The sequence below is a fragment of the Hydra vulgaris genome, chromosome 15 (assembly GCF_038396675.1).
Source record: "Hydra vulgaris chromosome 15, alternate assembly HydraT2T_AEP".
Classification (NCBI taxonomy): Eukaryota; Metazoa; Cnidaria; class Hydrozoa; order Anthoathecata; family Hydridae; genus Hydra; species Hydra vulgaris.
The window spans coordinates 48,445,317-48,468,380 of record NC_088934.1 but is presented as its reverse complement, the minus strand read 5'-3'; the positions used below and the strand labels follow the sequence as shown (position 1 = coordinate 48,468,380).

At 26.7% G+C, this 23,064-nt stretch overlaps 1 protein-coding gene across 2 annotated transcripts; it reads right to left on the bottom strand.

Moving 5' to 3' along the window:
- Positions 1-585: 585 nt before the first annotated feature.
- LOC100201069 (uncharacterized) lies at positions 586-22,790 on the bottom strand. Of its 2 annotated transcripts, XM_065818699.1 has the most exons (7): positions 22,618-22,790; positions 18,095-18,195; positions 12,000-12,075; positions 10,694-10,916; positions 10,457-10,548; positions 2,507-2,580; positions 1,233-1,372 (listed from the first exon to the last, which is right to left on the bottom strand). In XM_065818699.1, exons 1-7 carry the CDS (start codon positions 22,693-22,695, stop codon positions 1,369-1,371), a joined length of 648 nt encoding a protein of 215 aa, XP_065674771.1. In that variant the 5' UTR covers positions 22,696-22,790; the 3' UTR covers positions 1,233-1,368. The 2 variants fall into 2 exon arrangements, with proteins under 2 accessions (XP_065674769.1, XP_065674771.1); XM_065818697.1 differs by lacking the exon at positions 2,507-2,580 and having other exon boundaries at positions 586-1,372.
- Between the last annotated feature and the right edge of the window lie 274 nt (positions 22,791-23,064).

Here is a 23,064-nt window from a genome sequence, read left to right as displayed (position 1 = left end):
GGCATATCTATATATTCCGAGTACATGGGAAAATCCCCAGAATAATCCGAGCCGGGTACCTAGAACATTTATATTCTGGGTAACCAGGCTAACTACCAGAATAGAGATGACCAGTACCCGGCAGTTTCTCTTATGAACAAGGAACACTCCTGGGAGATAAACGGTTGTGTTTTTTTAATCAAAATAACTAATTTTCAGATATCGTCTAAACGTTATACAAAGAACTTTTGAACGTGTAGAATTAGCGACGGCGTAAAGAAAACACTCCCTCATTATAAATTTTATAAGTTAATTAAACACCCTTCATTATTATTTTTTTTTAAAGAAAGAGGGACTGTAAATTTTAAATGACTATCACTAATTGCCTATTCTGTATCTTAAGTGTCTTCAAAATCATATTCTTTTCTAATGGTTAAATATTTGGGAGGAGGGGAGAGTAAATGTTAAGTTTTGATATTTTTAATGTAACATTCAAAATTCATTTATTAAAGAAAAATGAATATAAAAATGTTGCATTAACTACGTAATGTAATTGAGGTATTAACATTTATTTTTAATTTTGCGTTTACTAATTTGAATGTTTTTTTTTTAGTTTGCACTTCATGTTCACATTTTACTTTCATTTACATTTCATAATACATAAATATTATATACAAATAAAATATACAAATAATATAATAATAGTAAGAACTATAATAGAATGGATAGTAATAATAACCATTCCTATTTATTCCATCATAGATCAATAAAAAAAAAGAAGCCATCTTTAAAAGCCCAACCTTAAGTTTATTCAAAAATCTGATACTGCCTTGTAGAGAAAATGATAACAGCAATTTGAACAGGTTGGAATAAACTTATGAATACATTTAGGAGCCCTTGGTTTTCTACAAGATATGCTTATTGGTTTATCAACTACAGCGAGGTCTAGCAATGAACTAAGTAATTCATACGACATTTCATTAATTTTTTTTGATTTGCTGTTTTTGTTTCGAGTTGTACCGCTATAGGTAGGACTTGATCCCTTACTTACAAGTTGATCACCTGACGAGCAAGGTTCTATAACTGTGTGCGTATTATTCAAAATCCCAGGGGAGCATAATGAACTTTCACAACTATTTGCGTTATAACATTGGACTGTCGCTTCATCAAAAGCACTTCTTAACTGTAAATCATCTTTTTCTAAAATAAACATGTTCTCTTGTGATTCTTGATTCTCTGATTCTTGTTGAGTAAAAGATATATTTAGTGATTGATCAAATTTATCAATCGCTTGCAATTTTGAACTGCAGACATGATTTTGATTTGCAGCACAAAGCGTAATATTTTCGTTTGATAAAATTTTACTTTTTTTAGAAGGTGGAGATAAACTTACCTATGAAGAGAAATGCATATTTCAAGTATCTTTTTTATAAAAATAATAATAATAACAATAATAATAATAAATATGTATAATAATATATAATAATAATAATAATATATATATATATATATATATATATATATATATATATATATATATATATATATATATATATATATATATATATATATGTATATATATATATATATATATATATATATATATATAAAACAGTTTTTACATACAAAAAAAAAAGAAGAATATATACGTACAAAAATTGAACTTTGACAAAATTCTTGAGTTTTTTATGGTAAAAGTGTTTCAAAACATTTTTTATTTAATTATATCAATTAAAAAAAAAACTATCAATTTTTATTTCATTATTTTTCATTTTATAGCAAATAAAATATTATTTGCTATTATATGTTTTTTATATATTTTTTACTCAATGAACATTCAATGCAACTTCTTATTTTTTGTTATAATTTATTAGTTGTTTTTTTTCAAAATTTAACTATTTAAAAGCTAAAAAAAACTCACATCGATAACAACTTTCAATCAACATCCAATTATATTTGAAGGATTATTTAAAGTAGTATTTAAAAGCACAAAATTTATTTAAATCTACAACAAAAATTATCTTTAATCTAACATTATGCAAAAGTCTAAATTCAGGTTTGGAATTTTAAATTTTCTAGAAGTATTTATTTTTAATTAAATTTGATCAATAGGGTTAGTATATTTAGTGTATATTTAGTTAAACAAGTTTGTGTACTTTCGGTCAATATTTTAAGTCGGTCAATTTGACCTAAATTTTATTTAAACAAAATGTTTTAAAAAATATAATAATGTAAAAGCAGATCAATATTGAGTAAGTATATATACCAATATAGGCATATATACCAATATAGGTACATATACCAATGTAGTTAAATCTACCAATATGGGTATATATACCAATATAGGTATATATATCAATATAGAGTATATATACCAATATAGGTATATATACCAATATAGGTATATATATATATATCAATACAGGTATATATACCAATATAGGTATATATATCAATATTGGGATATATATAAATATGAAGTATATATACCAATATTGGTGTATATATCAATATAGAGTATATATACCAATATAGAGTAGTATTACAAATACTACGCAGATGATGCAAGCATACCAAGTAAACAGCAAAAAATACTTCTATCTAAAATGTGAAAAGCACTTTTCCATATATATATATATATATATATATATATATATATATATATATATATATATATATATATATATATATATATATATATATATATATATATATATATATATATATATTTATATATATATATATATATATATATATATATATATATATATACACACACACAAAAAAAAGCTACAAAAAAAAATGCAAAATCTGGTCAAAGGAAAACCAGTAGGTAAAACAAACTAAAAAATACATCTCTGTTAACAAATTTTTGATTGACTCCTGAAACCTATTTAAGTACATTTACTTTAAAAATTAAGTGAAAAATAACTTTTTAAACCCTACCTTTTTTTACATTGGATCACCATTAAATAGCATGATTACATTTTAAGACATGTTCTTTGATTTTCTTCACAAAAACGAATACTCTACACACTACTATTTTTAAATGTAATATCAAAACTCATAGCTTTTAAACAAATGGCATTTAAGGATTAAGACGGTGAAAATGTTCATTATAAACAGCAAGCAAAAGAATGAACTGAATATGAATGAATTATGCTATAAATTTCTGCTGCTCTCTAAAAACTCAAATTAAGTTCTTTAAAGATGCTTGCTTTTCAGATCAACTATGCAGCGCAGCTTTTTTTATACTCTGGATAATAATTGCTTTGCTTATACCTTGAATGCTGTTAAAAATCTTGATGAGCAGTTTCGACAGTATGTTTACTATAGGGCTCCAGAGAGGATCCTTTGTGACTGATGAAACCTCTGATGTGATAGAAGACAGTGTGAATTTTGGATGTTATACTGGCACCTGTTACCATTAAATAACACCTTTTAAAATTTTCAATTTTTTTAGCCAAATGCAGCTGAAGGATGAATCCAAAGCAATACTTGACAACTAAGTTGAAATTACTGATACAAGTTTAAGAAGCTTCCTGCATTCATTTACCTCAAACTGGCCCCCATGATAAAAGCTCAGTTAAATGGTAGGGCAGCTGGCCACTTAACAGCTTCTATTTAAGTAGTTTTAGGGATCTTGAAAAGATGATTGACAACTTTTAAGCTGAGATGCTATTCTATTGGTGTGATTATTTCCAAAATCAGAACATTGTCAAGAACTTGTCTTTTGACTTTAGTGTCTTTGTCAGTCCTTTGAGTGAGAAGTTACTGTTGTGGTGGTTAGTTGGTTTCATCCTTAATAAAGTATTGGCAATGCTTAGACAAAATTTGAGAAAAACTTTGCCACCATTAATTTCTAGCATAACAAAATAGGTACCAGAAATTTTGGAAGATTGAATAATCTTTGATTTACAAGACGTGATAAATTATTGTAGTAAGAAACAATCCAAGTTGACCAGAATCTCTATTTCCTTGACTGATTTTTAAGTCACTGAAGGTGAAGAAATTATTTGATGGCGATTGATGGTGGCTGGGCACTACTTTTACCAAAAGCCAAAACGTATTTTATGTTTTTAATGAACTTTGTATAAAAAGTTAGTATAAAACTTTGTTTTTAAAGAAATAAAATTTTTTTTTTAAAGAAATTAGAAACTTGTCAAAAATATCCTGAAATATATCTAGTCTGATTTCTTAATAGTTAAGAATTCCTTTTAATATATATGTAAAAATTATTTAAGTATAAATATTTACAGGAGATAATTGCTAGTGGAGGATTATTCTGGATGCTTTAGCAAGTTTAATAGTTCCCTCCAAAGATAATTTTATATTAGAAATAACTCAAGATGCGGTTTGTTCCGCAGCTTTATTATTTGAGAGCATTGGAGTGGCAAACTTTTTCCTAAAGGGCTGATGCATATGGTGCAACACACACTTAGTTTTTTCTCAATTGTGGTTTGCTCTTTAAGAGGATGTTTTTCTTGCAGCTTTGAATGACTAATTTGGCAGATTAGGCAACAACACATCTTGCCTCTTTTGTTTCAGGTCTCGCTTGACTGGAAATCAAAGGAAGGGGGAAAGTGCAACTTCTTTCACCTGTTGTTTTCTGTGCAAATTAGTTTTGCACAATTCTCAAAGTCTTTGTGGTAACCGAGAATTCCTGATATTGATATTGATCTTGGTCTTATACAGTTGGCATATTTGATCTGCTTGGAAAGCAGTAAACTGTTGTAAATATCTTTTCAGATAGAGTAAGCACAAACTTTCGATTTTCATCATAAAACTTTGCTTCATTTGGTATTGTGGCAATTTACTAAATCTAAGCCAAACTCTCTTTTTTACAAAATTTAACCTAATTTTTTAACCTAAATTTAAAGACAATCCACTTAACATTCTTACAAATATTATTAAAAACTATTATAATTAAGGAAATTTTTACTTAAACTACAAGAGTACTAATAATTATTTACTTACAAGGAAATTAAATATTTAAATTAATGTCATACTTGATGTCAACTTAGATGAGATCTTATTTGATGACACAGTCCAAAAAGCGACTTTTACTTCTCTTCAAATAACTATTCTCCCTTTCATAACATTTTCCTTTTTTGACATTTTTTCTTGCAATTGTTTTATCAAATATTGACAAATTTTGCTTCAAAACAACTATATCCTGTATAAAATTATTTTTCCTTGGACTCGCCCCTCTAAACTTTTTAAAAAAAGTCAATTATCTTAGTCAATATAAAGAATGTTTGATTTTCTCACAGTTTTTTTCTGTTTTAAGAGAAATAAATATTTTTTATTTTCTATGAGGGTATCCCAAGAAAATCTTTTCAATTTTTTTTTGGTACTTTTATGCATTTTGGCAACATTTTATACCTTAAAAAATGCTGAGATTTTTATGCTATGCATAAGCCAAGTCAAACTACAATTTATATATAATAAATCTATATTTTGGTACAAGTACCAAAATATATTTTTATTTTTGGTCCATGTACCAATAAAAAAAATATAATAAAAATTGTTGTTATTACATTGTAGAACAGTCATGTAATCATTATTTTGAAAATAGTGACCAAATATTACAGCAATCGGTATCATTTTTAGGTATTTCAGTAGCAAAAAACTTTTAAACTTGCCATAAACCCTTAACCAATTAACCAATCAGACTGAAATTTTATCCGGAGTTTAATGTGGTCATAGGCTACATTTGCACCAATTATATGTGTGAATACCAAATGTATGAGTGGTTCTGATTCTGCAGATGTTTTTATTGGTGCACTTTGAAGTCAAAATTTCACTTAATTTGAACCTTTGTATTTAACTTTTTTTTGCTCACAAAATTAAAAGATTTCAAAATTTGCATCACAGAGTACCTTGATGTGTAAGCTATTTTTCTATATAAGTGACATTCTTGGATCAGCTAGGTTGGCATTATCAGGATCAAGGATAACCCTGAACAAACATACATACAAACACATATATACGAACCAATGTTGGTACAACGCCATAGTATGATTAATTGTGTTTTTTATGCAAACAGTTTATTTCAAGTTTTAGAGTTATTTCACTTTCACTTTCTGAAGATCAAAGAAGCTGTTATAGCGCAACTTTTTATTTGAGAATTTTATTGCTTTGAATTATTAATCATTAAAAGAAAGGGCTGTGAGAAGAAATTCCACTATTTGTTTGTTGAAGAACAAAAATTATTCATTAAAAATAGGTATAGAATACTTTATTTTCAATTTTGTGATTATTTTACTTCAAACTTGTAGATATACTCTCACTATTGTTTATACTCTCACTATTGTTTTAAAATATTTAAGTAGGTTTTAAAGTTGTGCCTCAAATATACAAAATTATATCATTCCAAGTGCTGATGTTAAGATTTGAGGAAACTTTTTAGCTTTAAACTATTAACTGAGACTCTTTTTAACTGAGACTCTTATTAACAGAGAAGTTAAAACTAATTATTAGGTTTATGTTAACTATTAACATAAACCTAACTCAAGCCAATACTCTTCAGCATTTCCAGTAACTTCTGGGGTACCTCATGGTTCCACCTTTGGTCCTGTTTTGTTTCTCATCTATATTAATGATTGTCCTGACAATCTTACATCAAAAGTGATTGTATTTGCCCAGGAATCAACTTTATACTCCTGTCTTGACATAAAAGTCTCCAAAAAAAATCTCTTTTCGATTGCTTAAAACAGAACTTGAATTTGATCTCACTTCTGTAACAGATTGGGGCCTGCAGTGGTTTGTAAATTTTAACATTAACAAAACTCAGATATTTACTGCAAACAACTATGACACTGCTGTCACCATTCCTATATTAATGAACTGTAAACCACTCACTAAGTCCTCTTCTTTAAATCTTCTGGGATGGAAAAATTTTTAACGCAATATACACTTTTATTGCCATGCTTGTAGGAAAGGGTTTGAGGCAATTTGTCAACATACCTTAATCTTTAATACTATTAAAGAAATGGTATTAGACTTATCTAGCAATATAAAAAATGCTATAAGAAATAAACAATGACAAAATTTCAAAAAAATTAAGAAAAAAATTTGACAGTGGACCTAACTAAATTTCATTTGATCAGTGAACATTGATTTGAAGTACCAGCTATTTGAATATAAACTTAAGCAACAGACATAAAATTTGGAATTCGGTTTTAGTGAGGATTGTAGGAACAATGCCTGCTGAAAAATTTTACTTGAAGAAAAGGTTAGGTTTAAAATAGTATTGTGTGCACACAGTGAGCATGAAATTGTTTCTGACCTAGAGAACATACTAAACCTTATAACTGTTGAAATTACTTTAGAGTTTATGCTAACTAAATTTTGCTTTTGGCATTTACATTCGTAAATTTGTTACATGCTTGGTCAGGGCATTTACATTTGTAAGAATTCACCCATTTATCAGGAAACTAGGTTTAAATCCACAGACTATTCTCTTATGTGCTTTTGTTTAGCACCACTTCACTCTATCGCCTTTCTCATTGTTCTATATCGCTCTCCTTCATCTCAAGACTGCACTCTTTTTGATGTTATTTCTGAACATATTGACCAAGCCCTCTCTCTTTATCCATCAGCTAATATTATTGTTATTGGTGACTTAAATGCTCATCACACTGAATGGCATAGCTCTAGTGTCAGGGACTCTGTAGGCAATAAAGCCCACAACTTTTGCCTTTCTCAATCCCTAACTCAAATGGTCAACTTTTCAACTCGCTTTCCAGACAATCTGAATCATTTACCTTCTCTACTCCACTTATGTCTTGTTTCTAATCCTAGTCAGAGCTCAGTTTCTCCACATTTACTCTTAGGTGCTTCTGATCATAGTTTGATCTCTCTAAAACTATTATCTCATTCTTCTTCATCATTGGAATCCCCCTATCATCGTACCTCTTACACCAACCGTAAAGCTGACTGGGACTTTTTCCATGATTTTCTTTGTAATGGCTCTTGGGTAGAAATCTTTTGTCTTCCTGCTGACAAATGTGCTTTTTATATAACTTCGTGGATTCAAGCAGGCATCCAATCTTTTATTCTCACTCAACAATTTCGGTCAAGCCTCACTCTTCTCCATGGTTTTCCTCAAATTGTGGGGCTGCAATTGTCAATCGAAACAATTGCTTCCATATCTATCAGCAAAATAATTCTCCAGAAAACAGACGTCTGTTTATTAATGCTAGAAACCAATGTATAAAGGTTTTGTCTTAATGCCGAAGCCCGCTATTCTCAGGTCATGAAATCTCGTATTTCATCACAAAAATTAGGCTCTCATGACTTCTGGAGAATCTTTATTAGTATCAATAATAAGCGCAAATCTTTAATTCCACCTCTATACTTTCAAAGCTATTCAACAAGTGCTTATCAGAGTCTTGTTTTCCAGCCTGCTAGAAAGAGGCATCTGTTATCCCTATTTTTAAAAATTCTGAAGAGCCATCTGACTTGCCTAACTACCACCCCATTAGTCTTCTTCTTATCATAAGCAAGGCTTTTGAATCTTTAATTAACAAACACTTAATCTCTCATCTTGAATCTAATAACTCTGACCATCAATATGAATTTCGATCTTCTCGTTCTACAGCTGATTTGCTAACAGTAATAACCGATAGGTTTTATCGTGCATTAGATAAAGGTATAGAGATTTAGGCCATCACTCTTGACATTTCTAAAGCTTTTGATACCATTTGGAATGTTGGTCTTCTCCATAAGCTTTATTCTTACGGTGTATCTGGCAACATCTTTAAGATTATTGAATCCTTCCTTTCCAATCGTAGTATAAAAGTTGTCCTTGATGGGCAGCACTCTTCTTATTATGTAACTTTAGGGGTTTCTCAAGGTTCAATTCTTGGTCCTATACTCTTTTTAATTTACATTAATGATCTTCCAGATATTCTCACATCTAAGGTGGCATTGTTTGCTGATGATACTACCATTTATTCTTGCCATGATAAGAAGCCAACACTCTGATTGTTTAGGGGCATTTGACCTTGAAAAGGATCTCACTTCTGCTACAGCATGAGGCTCACAGTGGCTGGTGAACTTTAATTCAGATAAAACTCAATTTTTTTCAGCCAATCGTTATCGCAATAATTTAGATCTTCCTATATTTATGAACGGTAATGTACTCGATGAGTCATCTACTCTTCATCTTCTAGTATTAACTCTTACTTCCAATCTTTCTTGGAAACCATAAATCAAATCAGTTGCAAAATTAGCACCTGCTAAGGTTGCATCTCTTTATCGAGCTCGACACTTTCTTACTTCGGATTCTATTCTCTACCTCTATAAATCTCAAATCCGGCCTTGTATGGAATACTGTTGCCATATCTGGGGCGGATCTTCTAATGATGCCCTATTGTCTTTTAGACAAGGTGCAAAAACGCATTGTAAACATAGTTGGACCTGCTCTTGCAGCCAACCTTTAACCATTATCACATCGTCGTAATGTTGCTTCTCTTTGTCTTTTCTACAAATACTATAATGGGCACTGCTCTAAAGAGCTAGTGTCTCTTGTGCCATTTACTAAAATTCATTTTTGTGTTACTCGTCATTCAATTAAATTTCATCCTTTTTCTGTGACAATTCCTAAGTGCTCCAAAAACTCTTATTTGTCTAGTTTTTTTCCTCGAACATCAGTTCTTTGAAATTTGCTTCCTTCACCTTGCTTTCCTGATTCATATAATTTGCAATCCTTTAAGTTGTCTGTCAATTGTTACCTTGCTCTACAATCTTTATCTTTTCTCTTCTAGTAACTTCCAACTCTAATAGTGGTTACTTGTAACCTTGTTGGAAGCAAAGATCTTTAAAAAAAATAATTGAAAGTACTAAATACTATAACAAACTGTTATTTTTTTGATGCATTAGCCTCAAGAATAAAAGAGTAATGAACTGAATTAAGTAGTTTACTTCACTACCTGGAGAAAACAAAATAAACCCCAAAAACTGGTAAGAATTTTTTCAGAAAAACATGCTGGAAAAACTGGAAAATTTTTGAGTATTATTGATTTAATGATGCTCAAAATATATTTTTTCCAGTTTTTTTAGCATGCTTTTCAAAAACAGTCTTTTCCAGTTTTTCAAGCAGAGTGAACACCATGAACATTAATAGAGTAATCAATCTATTGCTAAAGTAGTTTACCCTATATTAGAGACATTTGAACAAAGTGTTGATAGAGTTGATCAGAGAATGACAGAAAAAATGAGTATTTCAAATTTTTTTAAACTTTACTTTATAAACTTTTTTAAACAGCAAAATTATGTTAAATAAAAGTTCAGAAACCCTTTTATTTTTAAAATGATGTAATAAATGGAGAGTTAAATATGCAGCAATTGCTACATAACATCAGACTTAGAGATAAAAAAAGTTTAAACTTTGTTTAAAAGTAAACATAATTATAAAATTCAACGAACAAAATAATTCCTTTAGATAATTATTTTTATTGATATATTATACCTGCTGCTGACTGGAAGGATACTCAACAAGGGGTGTTGCATACCAACTATCTTTCCATGTGTTATTAAAAACACTGTTCTTCTCAACCCAACCTATAAAAATAAAAACAGAAAAAAAATTCAGATTTTATTTAACCATACACATTAAACCTAATTAAAATGTTTAATTGTACACATTAAATGTACAAATTAAATCTAAATAAATGTGGTAAATCATTATTAAAGTTTATGGTTCAACCTTCTTTTTCTTTCAATATTTTTTCTTCAAAATCTTGAATAATCCAATCATTTTTGTTATAGCTAGTTTTGTTTAAAAATTGATGGCAAACTTTATGACATAATTCTAATTTTGATTTTTTTGAAGTTTCTAATAGAGGGAGATGATCAACAATTTGTGCTACACTTAAACCACCAGGTGAGTCAAAGCAACTGATTTTTAGGAGAGTATTGAAACTGTAAGGCTAAAAAAAAAAGTATTTTTTTATCATTAATATTATTGTTATACTATTATTACTATTTTTAAGTTAGGGAAAAAACAATAGGATAAAAAAAACTACTTAAAAAAATAGTTTGAGAGTAAAAACAACTTTTAGAGTAAAAGAGAGAAATTATTTTTTTATAATTTTTTTGCTTTTAATTTTTAACAAGGATGCTGTATTAAGAAACAAGTTAAGTGCAATACTACTAGGTATATGATTTGGGTTTAAACTCTGTATATCTTGCTTATAAAGCCAGCGTTCAATCTCTACTCTATTACTATTTTCAGCTGTTGATAATTAATGTTAAAAATAAACAATTTGTTTCTGGCTGGTCTTATCGCTGTCAAATCTTGTCATATCTTAGTCTTATCATTGTCAAATTGGTAAAACCAGCTAGAAACGAATCTTGTAAATCAACCATAAAGCAAGACTAACTTAATTTGAAACCACCAAATACCTGACAAACAAAAATTATATTAATTTGCAACCACAAAATATATAACAAAGCAAGATAATTATAATTTGATTTAATATATTCTTGTCATTTTGCGTTATGCTTTTCATAAACAAAATAATTTTGCAAAATATATTACCAATAATTCACAATTTTTTTTAATATTGCTCAATATTGCTTAATACTCAATAATTTTTTTTTTTTTTAATGCTGTAGATTTTTTTTAATGCTGTAGACTGATGCACTGCTTCTTCATTGACTACAGATTTTTCACTTCAAAAATGAAAGTAAAAAAAAATTAAATTAAAATAAGAATCAAAAAGACTTGCAACTTTCAAAATTTGCACATAAAATATTTATGCTCTAATAAAGGTACTCGCATTTGAAGCAATTGGTTTTTCTAAAAAAAGTTGAAAACCGTTGATGCCTAATGCTAAGTTGCTTGCAAAAAAATTATTAACAAGTTTTGCAACAACACAACAAAAACAGGTTGTCTAGCTTTCTGTGGGATATATTTTTAGTGGATCTTTTGTGGGATATATATTAGTATTATACATGAGTAAAAATTTATAAAATAAACTTTGAACTTACATAGTGAAAAGTTAACTTACATAAAGAGATTCAAAGCAAAATTTTTGGCATAATATTAATCCACCTTTAATATGACGGACGTGAAGATCACGTTTTCTGAAAAACAATATTAAAGTAAATTCACACAAAACTTAATTTATGTCAATAACTATCAATATATATCAAGGTTGAAAACAACTTTGAATCACATATAACAATATACAAGTCTTCCCAGGAAGTGTCACTGAACATGGCAGTTCGCATTTTTTAACTCTCAAAGTGTTTCAATTATTTGCGGCAAAAAGCCTAATTAATCTAATGAGAAAAAAAACACAATTCTAAAAAATGGAAAACAAAATTTTAACAAAAGATCAAATTTTAATTGAATAAACTAGAAAAATTTTATAATTAAAAAAAAAAATTTGTATATGAAATTTTTATTATAACTTTTGTATTCTTTTTTTTTTAGGGTAGTTGTTATTTTTAGCCTCTGAATTTGATACAAGTTGAGAAAAATAACATATTTCATAACAATTTAATAACAATTGAAAGTTTTGATACGCATTTTATTCACGATTTTTATTCACGATTTTTATTCACGATTTTTATTCACAATTTTTATTCACGATTTTTATTCACAATTTTTATTCACAATTTTTATTCACGATTTTTATTCACGATTTTTATTCACAATTTTTATTCACGATTTTTATTCACAATTTTTATTCACAATTTTTATTAACGATTTTTATTCACAATTTTTATTCACAATTTTTATTCACGATTTTTATTCACGATTTTTATTCACAATTTTTATTCACAATTTTTATTCACGATTTTTATTCACAATTTTTATTCACAATTTTTATTCACAATTTTTATTCACGATTTTTATTCACGATTTTTATTCACGATTTTTATTCACGATTTTTATCAGTCTGTATAATTAAGAAGCTAATTTGCTATGTACGAAAAGAAATTTTTTTACGTTAATTTGTTTTTATGTCTTTTCACTTTTAAAAACGTTTTTGCTATATTTGACATTTCTTCTCAATACTTAAGAAAAATAAGAAAATAAATAGCTATTTATTAGCTAAATATATTATTTGATTAATAAATTTTGTAATGACGGAAGAAATTAAATAAAAGAATACCATGGTTTCTTTTATAAATGTATTTACCACATTTCATGCCTGACTAAAATTGTTTCCTTTATATTACCCAATTTCTAACGTTAATATGAATCACTAGAGATAATGAGCATAACAGTTGCTCTGTTTGAAATAATGTTTTTAAAAATTTTAAAAAAAGTTTTAAATAGGCTCCTAAAAATTTTGTTAAAAAAAGTTCAGTCAATTAACAATGCACGAGCCCACAAGCTTTTAGAGTATCATCAATACTTCATCAGGTAGCGATTCCATGGTGCAACAACAACCATCTACTCTTATATATCTTTTTCAATAATTAAGTAAATACCTTGAGGTTTTTTACATTAATTTGTTTGACTCAACCTCTTTCCAGTTAGTTGACCATATATATAGTATGGTTGACCATATATAGAAAGTACTAAGTTTTATAAGGCTTCACTTGTATATTATTCATGTCTTGAGACCACTATTGATAAAAAAAACTTGCTGCGGCAACACTTTTTCAAAAGTAGTTTTAGAAGGTAAACAATTCTAAGTACCAAAACACATCAAATTTGTTTGAAACTTGCCATTTAAATTAAAAAAGGGATGAGGAATCTAATGGAATGGGGAACCTTTTTGAAATTTATATATAATTTCTTAGTTCTCAGTGTTTAAAAACTTTAAGGTGGGTTTTTTATAAAAAAAACTTTTTTTAAAAAAGGTTCTCTGTGTTTTCTTTTCAATAAATTATAAAATTAAAAAATAGATTAATAGATTAAGTTTATAATTAAGTGAAAAGAAAAAATTTTCTTTTCACTTAATTATAAACTTAAAAAATTAGAAAATTCATTTTTTGAAAATACTTAATAACTGCTTGTGTAAAGTTTTTGGTTTTGTTCAAAATAAAAAAATTAATATTCACTTTCTCAAAATGAAACTGAAAGTGAAAATTAAGTTCTTAAAACTTCAACAAATTAAAAATAATAATTCAAATTTTTTAAGGGTATTCGCTCCTTGGATTTCTTGTCAAAACATAAAGTTTTGTTATAAGCTAGGATCTAGCTATTGCAACTACAAAACGGACTTCCTTAAATTGTTTCTTTCAAAAAAAGAACCTAAAAAACTGTATTAACACAAGTTAACAAGTAAGGAAATGTGTAAGAAGCTATACCTTTTAAAAGTATTATTACAGTTTTGAGTTAACAAGGTCTATTTCTCTATTCTTGGATATGCTGTATGTGTGCATAAGTTCATGCCATATGACTATTTCATTTCAGACAACTCACCTCACAGTGTTAACTTTTCTATATAATTTTCTAATAGTGCACAATTAAAGCAACTTCCAAATCTTCATAACCTTGGTGTGCAAGCATTTTTGCTAAATTTATTCTTTAATTTTTAATGGTAAAGATTTCTAATTACATTCTTTTTAGATTTTTAAATTGGAAATAGTCTACATGCAATGGTGTTTCTACCAATGAGCTCAAAAAGTGAGTCATACGTTGATACTGAATAATTTTTAAGAAACAATGCAGTACAAACATTTTGCATTTCAATAAATTTATTTATTGAAACATTTATTAATATGCCCCTTACTTTTCTTTGTTTTGAATTACTTTTAATTAAGTTGAATTTTATTTTTAGCTTCTAAAATTTCGCCGTAACTTGTTAACTACAAGAACATTTTTGATTTTTTTAATATTGATGGTGGCATTATTTCACTCAAACTTCCTGATTTTGTATTGACAAAGATTGGTTTTTTACCAATTTGCAAAGAAAAAGAGAAACATAATTTGAGATTGCCCGATCTATCAGTATTTTTACAACTTACTGTAAATACCCTACAACTAAAGTGATGCTTGCCAAATGCCTTAAAAAGTTAAAACACTATGTTGCAAAATTAAATTGTGCCAAAAAGTTTGATTTAAGGAATTGTTATTTAAGCATGGTTCTTTCATTTTGTTCTGAAGTTCCTAATGTTGGTTTGCTACCTTATGATGGTTGTTTTATGCCAACTTCTACCAAAATTATTGAAATTATCTAAGAAGATGTTTCTACTTTTAAAAGTCTTCTAACTTAAATTCATTTGTAATGCGAGATCAGTAACTAACAGGTAACTAACTTCTATTGTATACAAGCCTTTAACAAATGAATCTGATAAATGTCATTTACTCAAGTTAATGAAGAGATTCTCTTTCCAATTTGTATCTTAACTTGTCTACTTTGTCATTTGATGATTTAACCCATAAAATAAAGAAATATAAAAAGAGAGTTAATCATCTAAAATACTTAATGGACAGTCATTGGCTTTCAAAATACCTTCATTTGAAAAGACATTTAGTAAAGGTGGTAAATTAACTTCCTCAATGTCCCAATTTTACCAAACCACTGTAATAATTGGCTCCAAGAATAAGTGTTGCAGGAAGTTAAAAATGTCTATTGTGTTTGTTAGTATTTCTGGACTTGAGTATCCTTTGTATGGCTGCAGTTCTAACTTCTTTTCTTTCATTATTTATCCTTTCCAATAATATATTCTCAGTGTTAGCAAAATATGAGTTTTGTTTTAAAACTTGCTCCATTACCTCTTTATATTTTACATCAATAACTGCCATACTATAGATTTTGAGCGCCATCTTTTGCCAAATAATGTGGTTTAATATGGAACCATCTTGGTGCATACCATTGTATAATAATTGTAACCAAGCCAACATGTTCTTTTGTCGGCATTACTGTTGAAATATATAAATGTGTAATACAATTTGCTTTTGTGAACCACCAAATATGACGAATGTTTCTAGAAGAACTTTTAGATATTTTATATGAAACCTCTCCTGATTAAACAGATAAACAGATACTGTAAAGATACTTTTGATCAGAGCTTAATGTACAGAGGATATTATCAACAAGTATATGAAAAGCACATTTTATTTTTCGAAAGAAACTACTGCTAAATTAATTAAGTCTTCTGTTGTTGTTTTTTTACCAATTATACATATAAAATTTTATACACATTTTTATGTGTATAACGATATTATGTGTATAATGATAATTTGTGTATAATGATAATTTGTATGAATCAGAGGTAACTATCAAACAAGATGAATCTAATGATGAAAATGACAAACTTTATGAACCTGATAATATAATCTGATATAGTTTTTACCAATCTTTTAAATGATGCTGGGTCAGAAGTTTTTTCATTAACTAACTCAATTACATGTTTAAACAAAAAAGTTCATTTAAATGGAGTTAACAAATGAGCAACTGGATTGATTTATCAAGCTCTGTTTCTATTAGTTTTACTACAGTTGCATCACATAAAATAGCACTTAAAGAACCACTACTGCCAGTTTCAAATATTAAATAGAGAATTTCACCAGCCGTTAGAAGTTCCATTATCAGGTGTTAGATGATCTATATAGCTTTCTCGAACTATAATAATATATTCTTCTTTGACTGTTCCTGTAGTTGTTATTGTATTGTCTTTTCTTCCATCAAAACCAATACATTGTTATTTCAAATTTTCACATTTTCTCCCTTTTATATTTTTCTATCCAGCACAAAGTCTTTCTTGTTCTATTTTTACTTATCAAGCATATTTGATTTATTTAGTATTCCCATATTATTGTTAATGCTACTACAGAAGCATTAACAATAGCAACAGTTGCTCTGCAACTGACATGATAACAGTCTGCCACAATAGCCAGTTCATCCTACTTTGATTACAATTGTTTAAGAAATTATCAGATTCATAAAGTTTGTCATTTTCATCATTAGATTCATCTTGTTTGATACATACCTCTGATTCATACAAATTATCATTATACACAAATTATCATTATACACATAATATCGTTATACACATAAAAATGTGTATAACATTTTTATGTGTTTAACTGCTATTGTCTTGTTACAAATTTATTTTTTTGAGTTTTAGTTTTTTTTTTAGGTAGATGTGTAAGTATGTGCAAGTTATCCAAGTTAATTTTTGTGTTTCTTTTGTCAAATAAACACATCCTATCTGCATTTCTCTTTTTCTACTCCTGCATCATAACAATTGCACAAACATATAGCCAACATTTTGCCAACAGCTTTCAATGCAGAATAAAAATTACCAATTCTTTCAATTTATATATTCTATTTCTGTAGTAACTAATTGATAACATTCATGAGCAGAACTTAACCTTTTGCATTAAGCATCTTCATTTCTGCGTACATAAAAGCAATTATTTTGAAACATCTCTTTTTGTAGGTATCATTGCTATTGGAAATTAAAACCTTGCCCAAATGTTAAGTTGTCAGTATAACTGTGAGCATGAAATGCTGCCATATATGAGTTGTTTTTTATTAATTATATACGACCTTGAATTACCAAGAAATAAATGCTATAAAGTATATTTAAAAATATAGAGCTTAAAATGTATTTAGTAAAACAATATTAAAATTTACTGCAACTTGAACAAATTGTTCCAAATTAACATAAATTTAACAGCAAAGTAATATTGTTCAAACTAATAAACATAAAATCCAATGTTAAAATTATAAAAATAAAATAACATACAAATAAAAACTTGAAAACTAGTCTGACATGAACTAAACAAAATTGTTAAGATATTTAAAAAAAAGTTGTGGTGTATTATAGTGCAACCCCTAGGGGTGTGAGTAAATTTTTTTATTTAGTTAATATAACTTATTATACTATAAGAATATATAATTTATTATAATATAATTTAATATATTAAACACCACATAGTGTCGCTTGTCATAATTTAAAAAAAAAGTATGGGTATAACTCGCAATAAGTATATATATATATATAAATATATATATATATATATAAATATATATATATATAAATATATATATATATATATATATATATATATATATATATATATATATATATATATATATATATATATATATATATATATATATATATAGAAACACACTTAATACTATGTTATTTACTTTAATTATTGGCAAACTAAGGTTTGAGCACTTACTTCTCAAAGTTTTGGATTGCTTCATTGGTAATAAAAGCCTTTATTTGGTGGGTTTTATCAGAAGCTTCACAGAGTATGCCATTGTCACTTTGTTCTAAAAACTAGACAAAAAAAAAAAAAAAAAGACAATATAAATTTATGAAATTCTATATAAAAAAAAATTATCAGAGAATTTTTCAAAATATTTTAGAGTTTTATTTTGTGTTAAAAGTGCACCAATTAGAATAAGTGTGATAAGATAAGAGTGCACCAATTAGAATGTCAAAAAACCAATTCTAAAACTATAAAAAAGATAAAATATATTTTCATATGCTACAAACATAAGCAAAACATAAAAGTAACTCTTTTTTTTCATTTAACTAAAAGAAATTATCTGCATTCAGATTCAGAATTATTTCAAAACGTGACGTCTACAGAATATATTAGTACAGTCCCAGCAGACTAAATCTAAGATTTAAAATTAATTTCAATTTGATTTAGTGATAATTTCTTTATATACCTGAAATCTGAAAATATTTATTTTTTATTTTAAAAATTATTAGTTGCTTTTAAAAACATAATTATTCAATTCAATTCAAACTTAAATTATAAGAACTTTGAGACAAGTTTTTATTTAAAAAATAAAAATATTAAACTTTTACTTTGATAATTTAGAGAACATAACATTTATTTATAATTTATAAATATCATAAATATTTATTAATAAATATATTTCATCATTTTCTAAAGCAATAAAAATATACTTAATTAATAATAAACACAATAACAACCAAAGTGGAATGGCAGTGAACTTCTCAGTTATGGCTTGTAAAAAAAAATATAAACTTTTTTTTTTTAAATTAGTCTCCCATAGATAAGTGTTTGCTTTCCGGATTTCATAAATAAGTGTTTGGCTTTCCAAATTTTATAAATAGGTGTTTGCTTTCCAGATTTCATAAATAAGTGTTTGGCTTTCCAGATTTTATAAATAGGTGTTTGCTTTCCAGATTTCATAAATAAGTGTTTGGCTTTCCAGATTTTATAAATAGGTGTTTAGCATTTCGGATTTCATAAACAGGTGTTTGGCTTTCCAGATAAAAGCTGAGATAGCTACTCTTTTTTTATTTATTTTTTTATTTTTTTTTTGAAAATATATTTACAAATACAAACAAATTTGAACTTAAGATTTAATTGTTTTGCCAATAGACAGTCAGTTCAAAATTCAATAGACAGTCACTTCAAAATTCAATAGACAGTTAGTTTAAAATTCAAAAAGATGTCTAATGAAAAATAATATACAATGATAGATGGTAAAACTCAAACTATTCTTTCCTCGTAACAAAAATGGTTATACTCATAGAAAAACTAAAAATAGGGTAGGTACACCAAGCAATGGAAATATACATTTTTTTCAGCAATACGATGTCTCAGCTAATATAGTGAATGTTAATTTATTTTTATTTCTTGAAGAGGCTTAAGTGACTACTAATAAGGATTTTAAGATTTTGCCTTAAAATTTTATAAGATGCAATAAAACAAAAAAATGATTTATACTTTATTTCAAGTGCAACTAATCTTTTTAATTAAACATTTAAAATAACAATAACAAAAATGTTAAATAAATAAAAATAAAAAAAGTATATAAATAAAAGAAAAAAAAAGTCTTCTATCAGGTGTCAATTTTTACAAGACCCAACAAACACTGAATAATTTTTACAAAACTTCACAAAACGTACATAATACACATAACAGGTAAAACTTTATATCATTATTAATTTTATTGGGTTTTAAAAATTTTAAATTAAAAAACAAATAGCAAATTTTGTAATAAAACTCAAATTCATAAAAAAACTTATTATTATACTTATTATTAATACAATTATATCATATTAATAATAACTAATAATATAATTATTAGTTATTGCTAATGTTTTATTATTATTTATTATCAAATTGAAAACCATAATGTAAAAACTACATGGAAAGTAATCACATGAGAGATTATAATAGCTGAAGTTTACTTTTATCTTTTATCAATATTGTTTTTAAAAGAGTATTTGTTTTTGCATTAACAGTTTCATAATCCAAATTATTCCAATTATTACAAACTCAATTTATAAAAAAAGTCTTGCATTACATTTTGGAGTATATTTTCTTGAGATTCTAAAGTTGTGATTTAATAAAATTTGGTTGCAACCATTTACTATTCTTTACATTTGTTTTAAGTCTCAGTGAGTTCTTCTTTTTTTAATGATTCCAGATTAAATACTTAGTCTGTTTTCATATTTCACTTTTTTTATAGATGGGAACATGCAGGTCACCCTTTTTTGAACTTATTTCAAATAATCTACATATTATTGTTGAAGAGGATTCCAAACTGAGATAGTATAGTCTAAATGTAGTCTTACAAGTGATGTGTTTTACAAGCAACCATTTTCATGGTGCAGACATCCAAATTTCAAAAAGCTTCATTAACCATCCCCAAAATTCGATTTGCATTGCTTACTGCTTAATGTGTCATTTTAGCTAGTTTGAAATAACAATACCCATTCTCCTGTTTATTATTATTAGTCATAATCATCATGAAATATTTGAATTTTGTATTTTTTAGTCTAAAGTGCATAACTTAACATTTTTTTTATTGAAACATATACACCATAGTTCTGCCCATTGTTGCATACATATAATATCATCTTGAAGCTTTGATCTTTCTTATTTGTTGCTTATAGAAGCAAATAATTTCGATGCATCTTGTAAGTCATTAATATGTATAACAAATAGAATAGGCTCCAAAACTAAACCTTGAGGGACACCGCCTAAAATTTCTCTCCACTCAAATGTATGCCGACCCAAAACCACTCTTTGTCTTCTATTAAACAAGAAACTGTGAAGCCATTTAACCAATTTTTTTAAAAAGCCATTATATAATAATATAATATAATAATATTAACAATAACTAAAATTAATATAAATAATAACTAATATATTAACAATAATATAATTATTATTAATTTTAATTTTTTTAATAAAAAAAAGTTTTGGAAATTGGTTACTTTTGACCCACTGTACACTGTAGTACAGTGTACAGTGGGTCAAAAGTAACCAATATCTGCAGTAAGGTTATACATACCCACACATATTAATCCACATAAGTTTTAAATTTTGAAGGTCGTCATTTAATTTCTGGTGACTTGTAATGAATACAAAAACAAATGCATACCAAATTTTTATTGAGAAAAAAAATGTTTTTCTATGTATTTTTTTTTCTTTGCTAATAAGTACGATTTTTATCTTTTTATTTACTGTAAATGCTTCAAGATTACTTTTCCAGTCAAATTTCTTTATAATCTTATAATTTAATCTTTTCATAAAAATGTTATTGTATAAAGTCATCATGAAATTTAAATAACTAATATATATTATTAGATAATAGATAATGTGGTGTTTTTGCGTGGTGTTGTGCTATGCAAAATTAGTAGTTTGCATCTTCATTTCTAATTAATTGATACACATCCATCCAGTGATACTTGCAGTTGTACCAAGTGATGCATTATCAACTGCTTCAAAGACTCCATTCATTGGATACATTATTTTTATTGCAGTAGCTAGGGTTATTCTATACTTATGAGTAATTTCAATTACCCTTAAATGCTGGGGGTCACCATAGTCTAGTAAAAGAAATTTCCTATCTTCATCTTAACACTTCCTTTATTCACCCATTATTCACTATTCATCTTTTTATATTCGTCCATTATTCACTATTCACCTTTCTTTATTCACCTATTATTCACTATTCACCTTTCTATATTCACCCTTTATTCACTATTCACCTTTCTATATTCACCCATTATTCACTATTCGCCTTTCTATATTCACCCATTATTCACCATTCATCTTTCTATATTCACCATTTTAACATTTTTTTCAAAATTACATGTTGGTTGACTATTTTTATGCAAAAAAGCAGTTCTAAATTCATTACTGTAACTATATTTTTAAATAGTATTCCTTAAAGAATTAATTAAGTGTACAAAGTTAGAATAAGGTCTTTTTTTAAAACTTGCTAAGGAAATAAATATTACATGTGATAAAAGAATCACATTTTATTAGTTTCCAGATTTTTACATTTAAGATTCAAAATAATTTTTTAAATAATAATTTGATTTCAAGGTGACGCTAGTAAAAATAGTTCCACATTAGAAATTTATATTTATTCAAACTGAATAGAAAAAACCAGTTTCATTTGAAAACATTTTAAGGTTCTTATTTTTTTGACTTAAATAATTATTTTAAATTACATTTAAGTAAATTAAAGTAGATTTTTAGGTAATTTAATAATAATAATATAAATAATATATTATTTATATTATTATTAATACTATTTTTATCATATATATATATATATATATATATATATATATATATATATATATATATATATATATATATATATGTGATAAATATATATATATATATATATATGAAATATATATATATATATATATATATATATATATATATATATCAAATGAATAATAACATACCTGGTTGATGAATAACCATTCAGGTGGTTGTTCAGAACTATTTTTGATAAAATCAGCCAACCATGAAGTGCATTTCATTTTTTTTTTTCTTTGAGATCAAATCAAAATGATTAAAAACTATAATTATTCTATCATTCTTCATTTCTATTTTATTATTTATATCTTAATTTTTTTTCTTTCATATTAAAAAAAAGGACCATTAAACTTTTTTTAAATCTTATACAAAACATTGCTTAGCTTGTTTTAAACAAAAAAACTTGTGTAAAGAATTAAAAAGAGTAGAAAAGGCATATTTAATGAACCAAAAATTTCACTATGCCAGCTCTGGCCATATTTGTGATATTGGTGATATAGAGGGGGAGTGCGAAGTACTAAACACTTTTCTGTGGTACTCTATGACAAGACCATAAGGACATCTTAGAGCACCTTAATAACCAAATTAAAAAA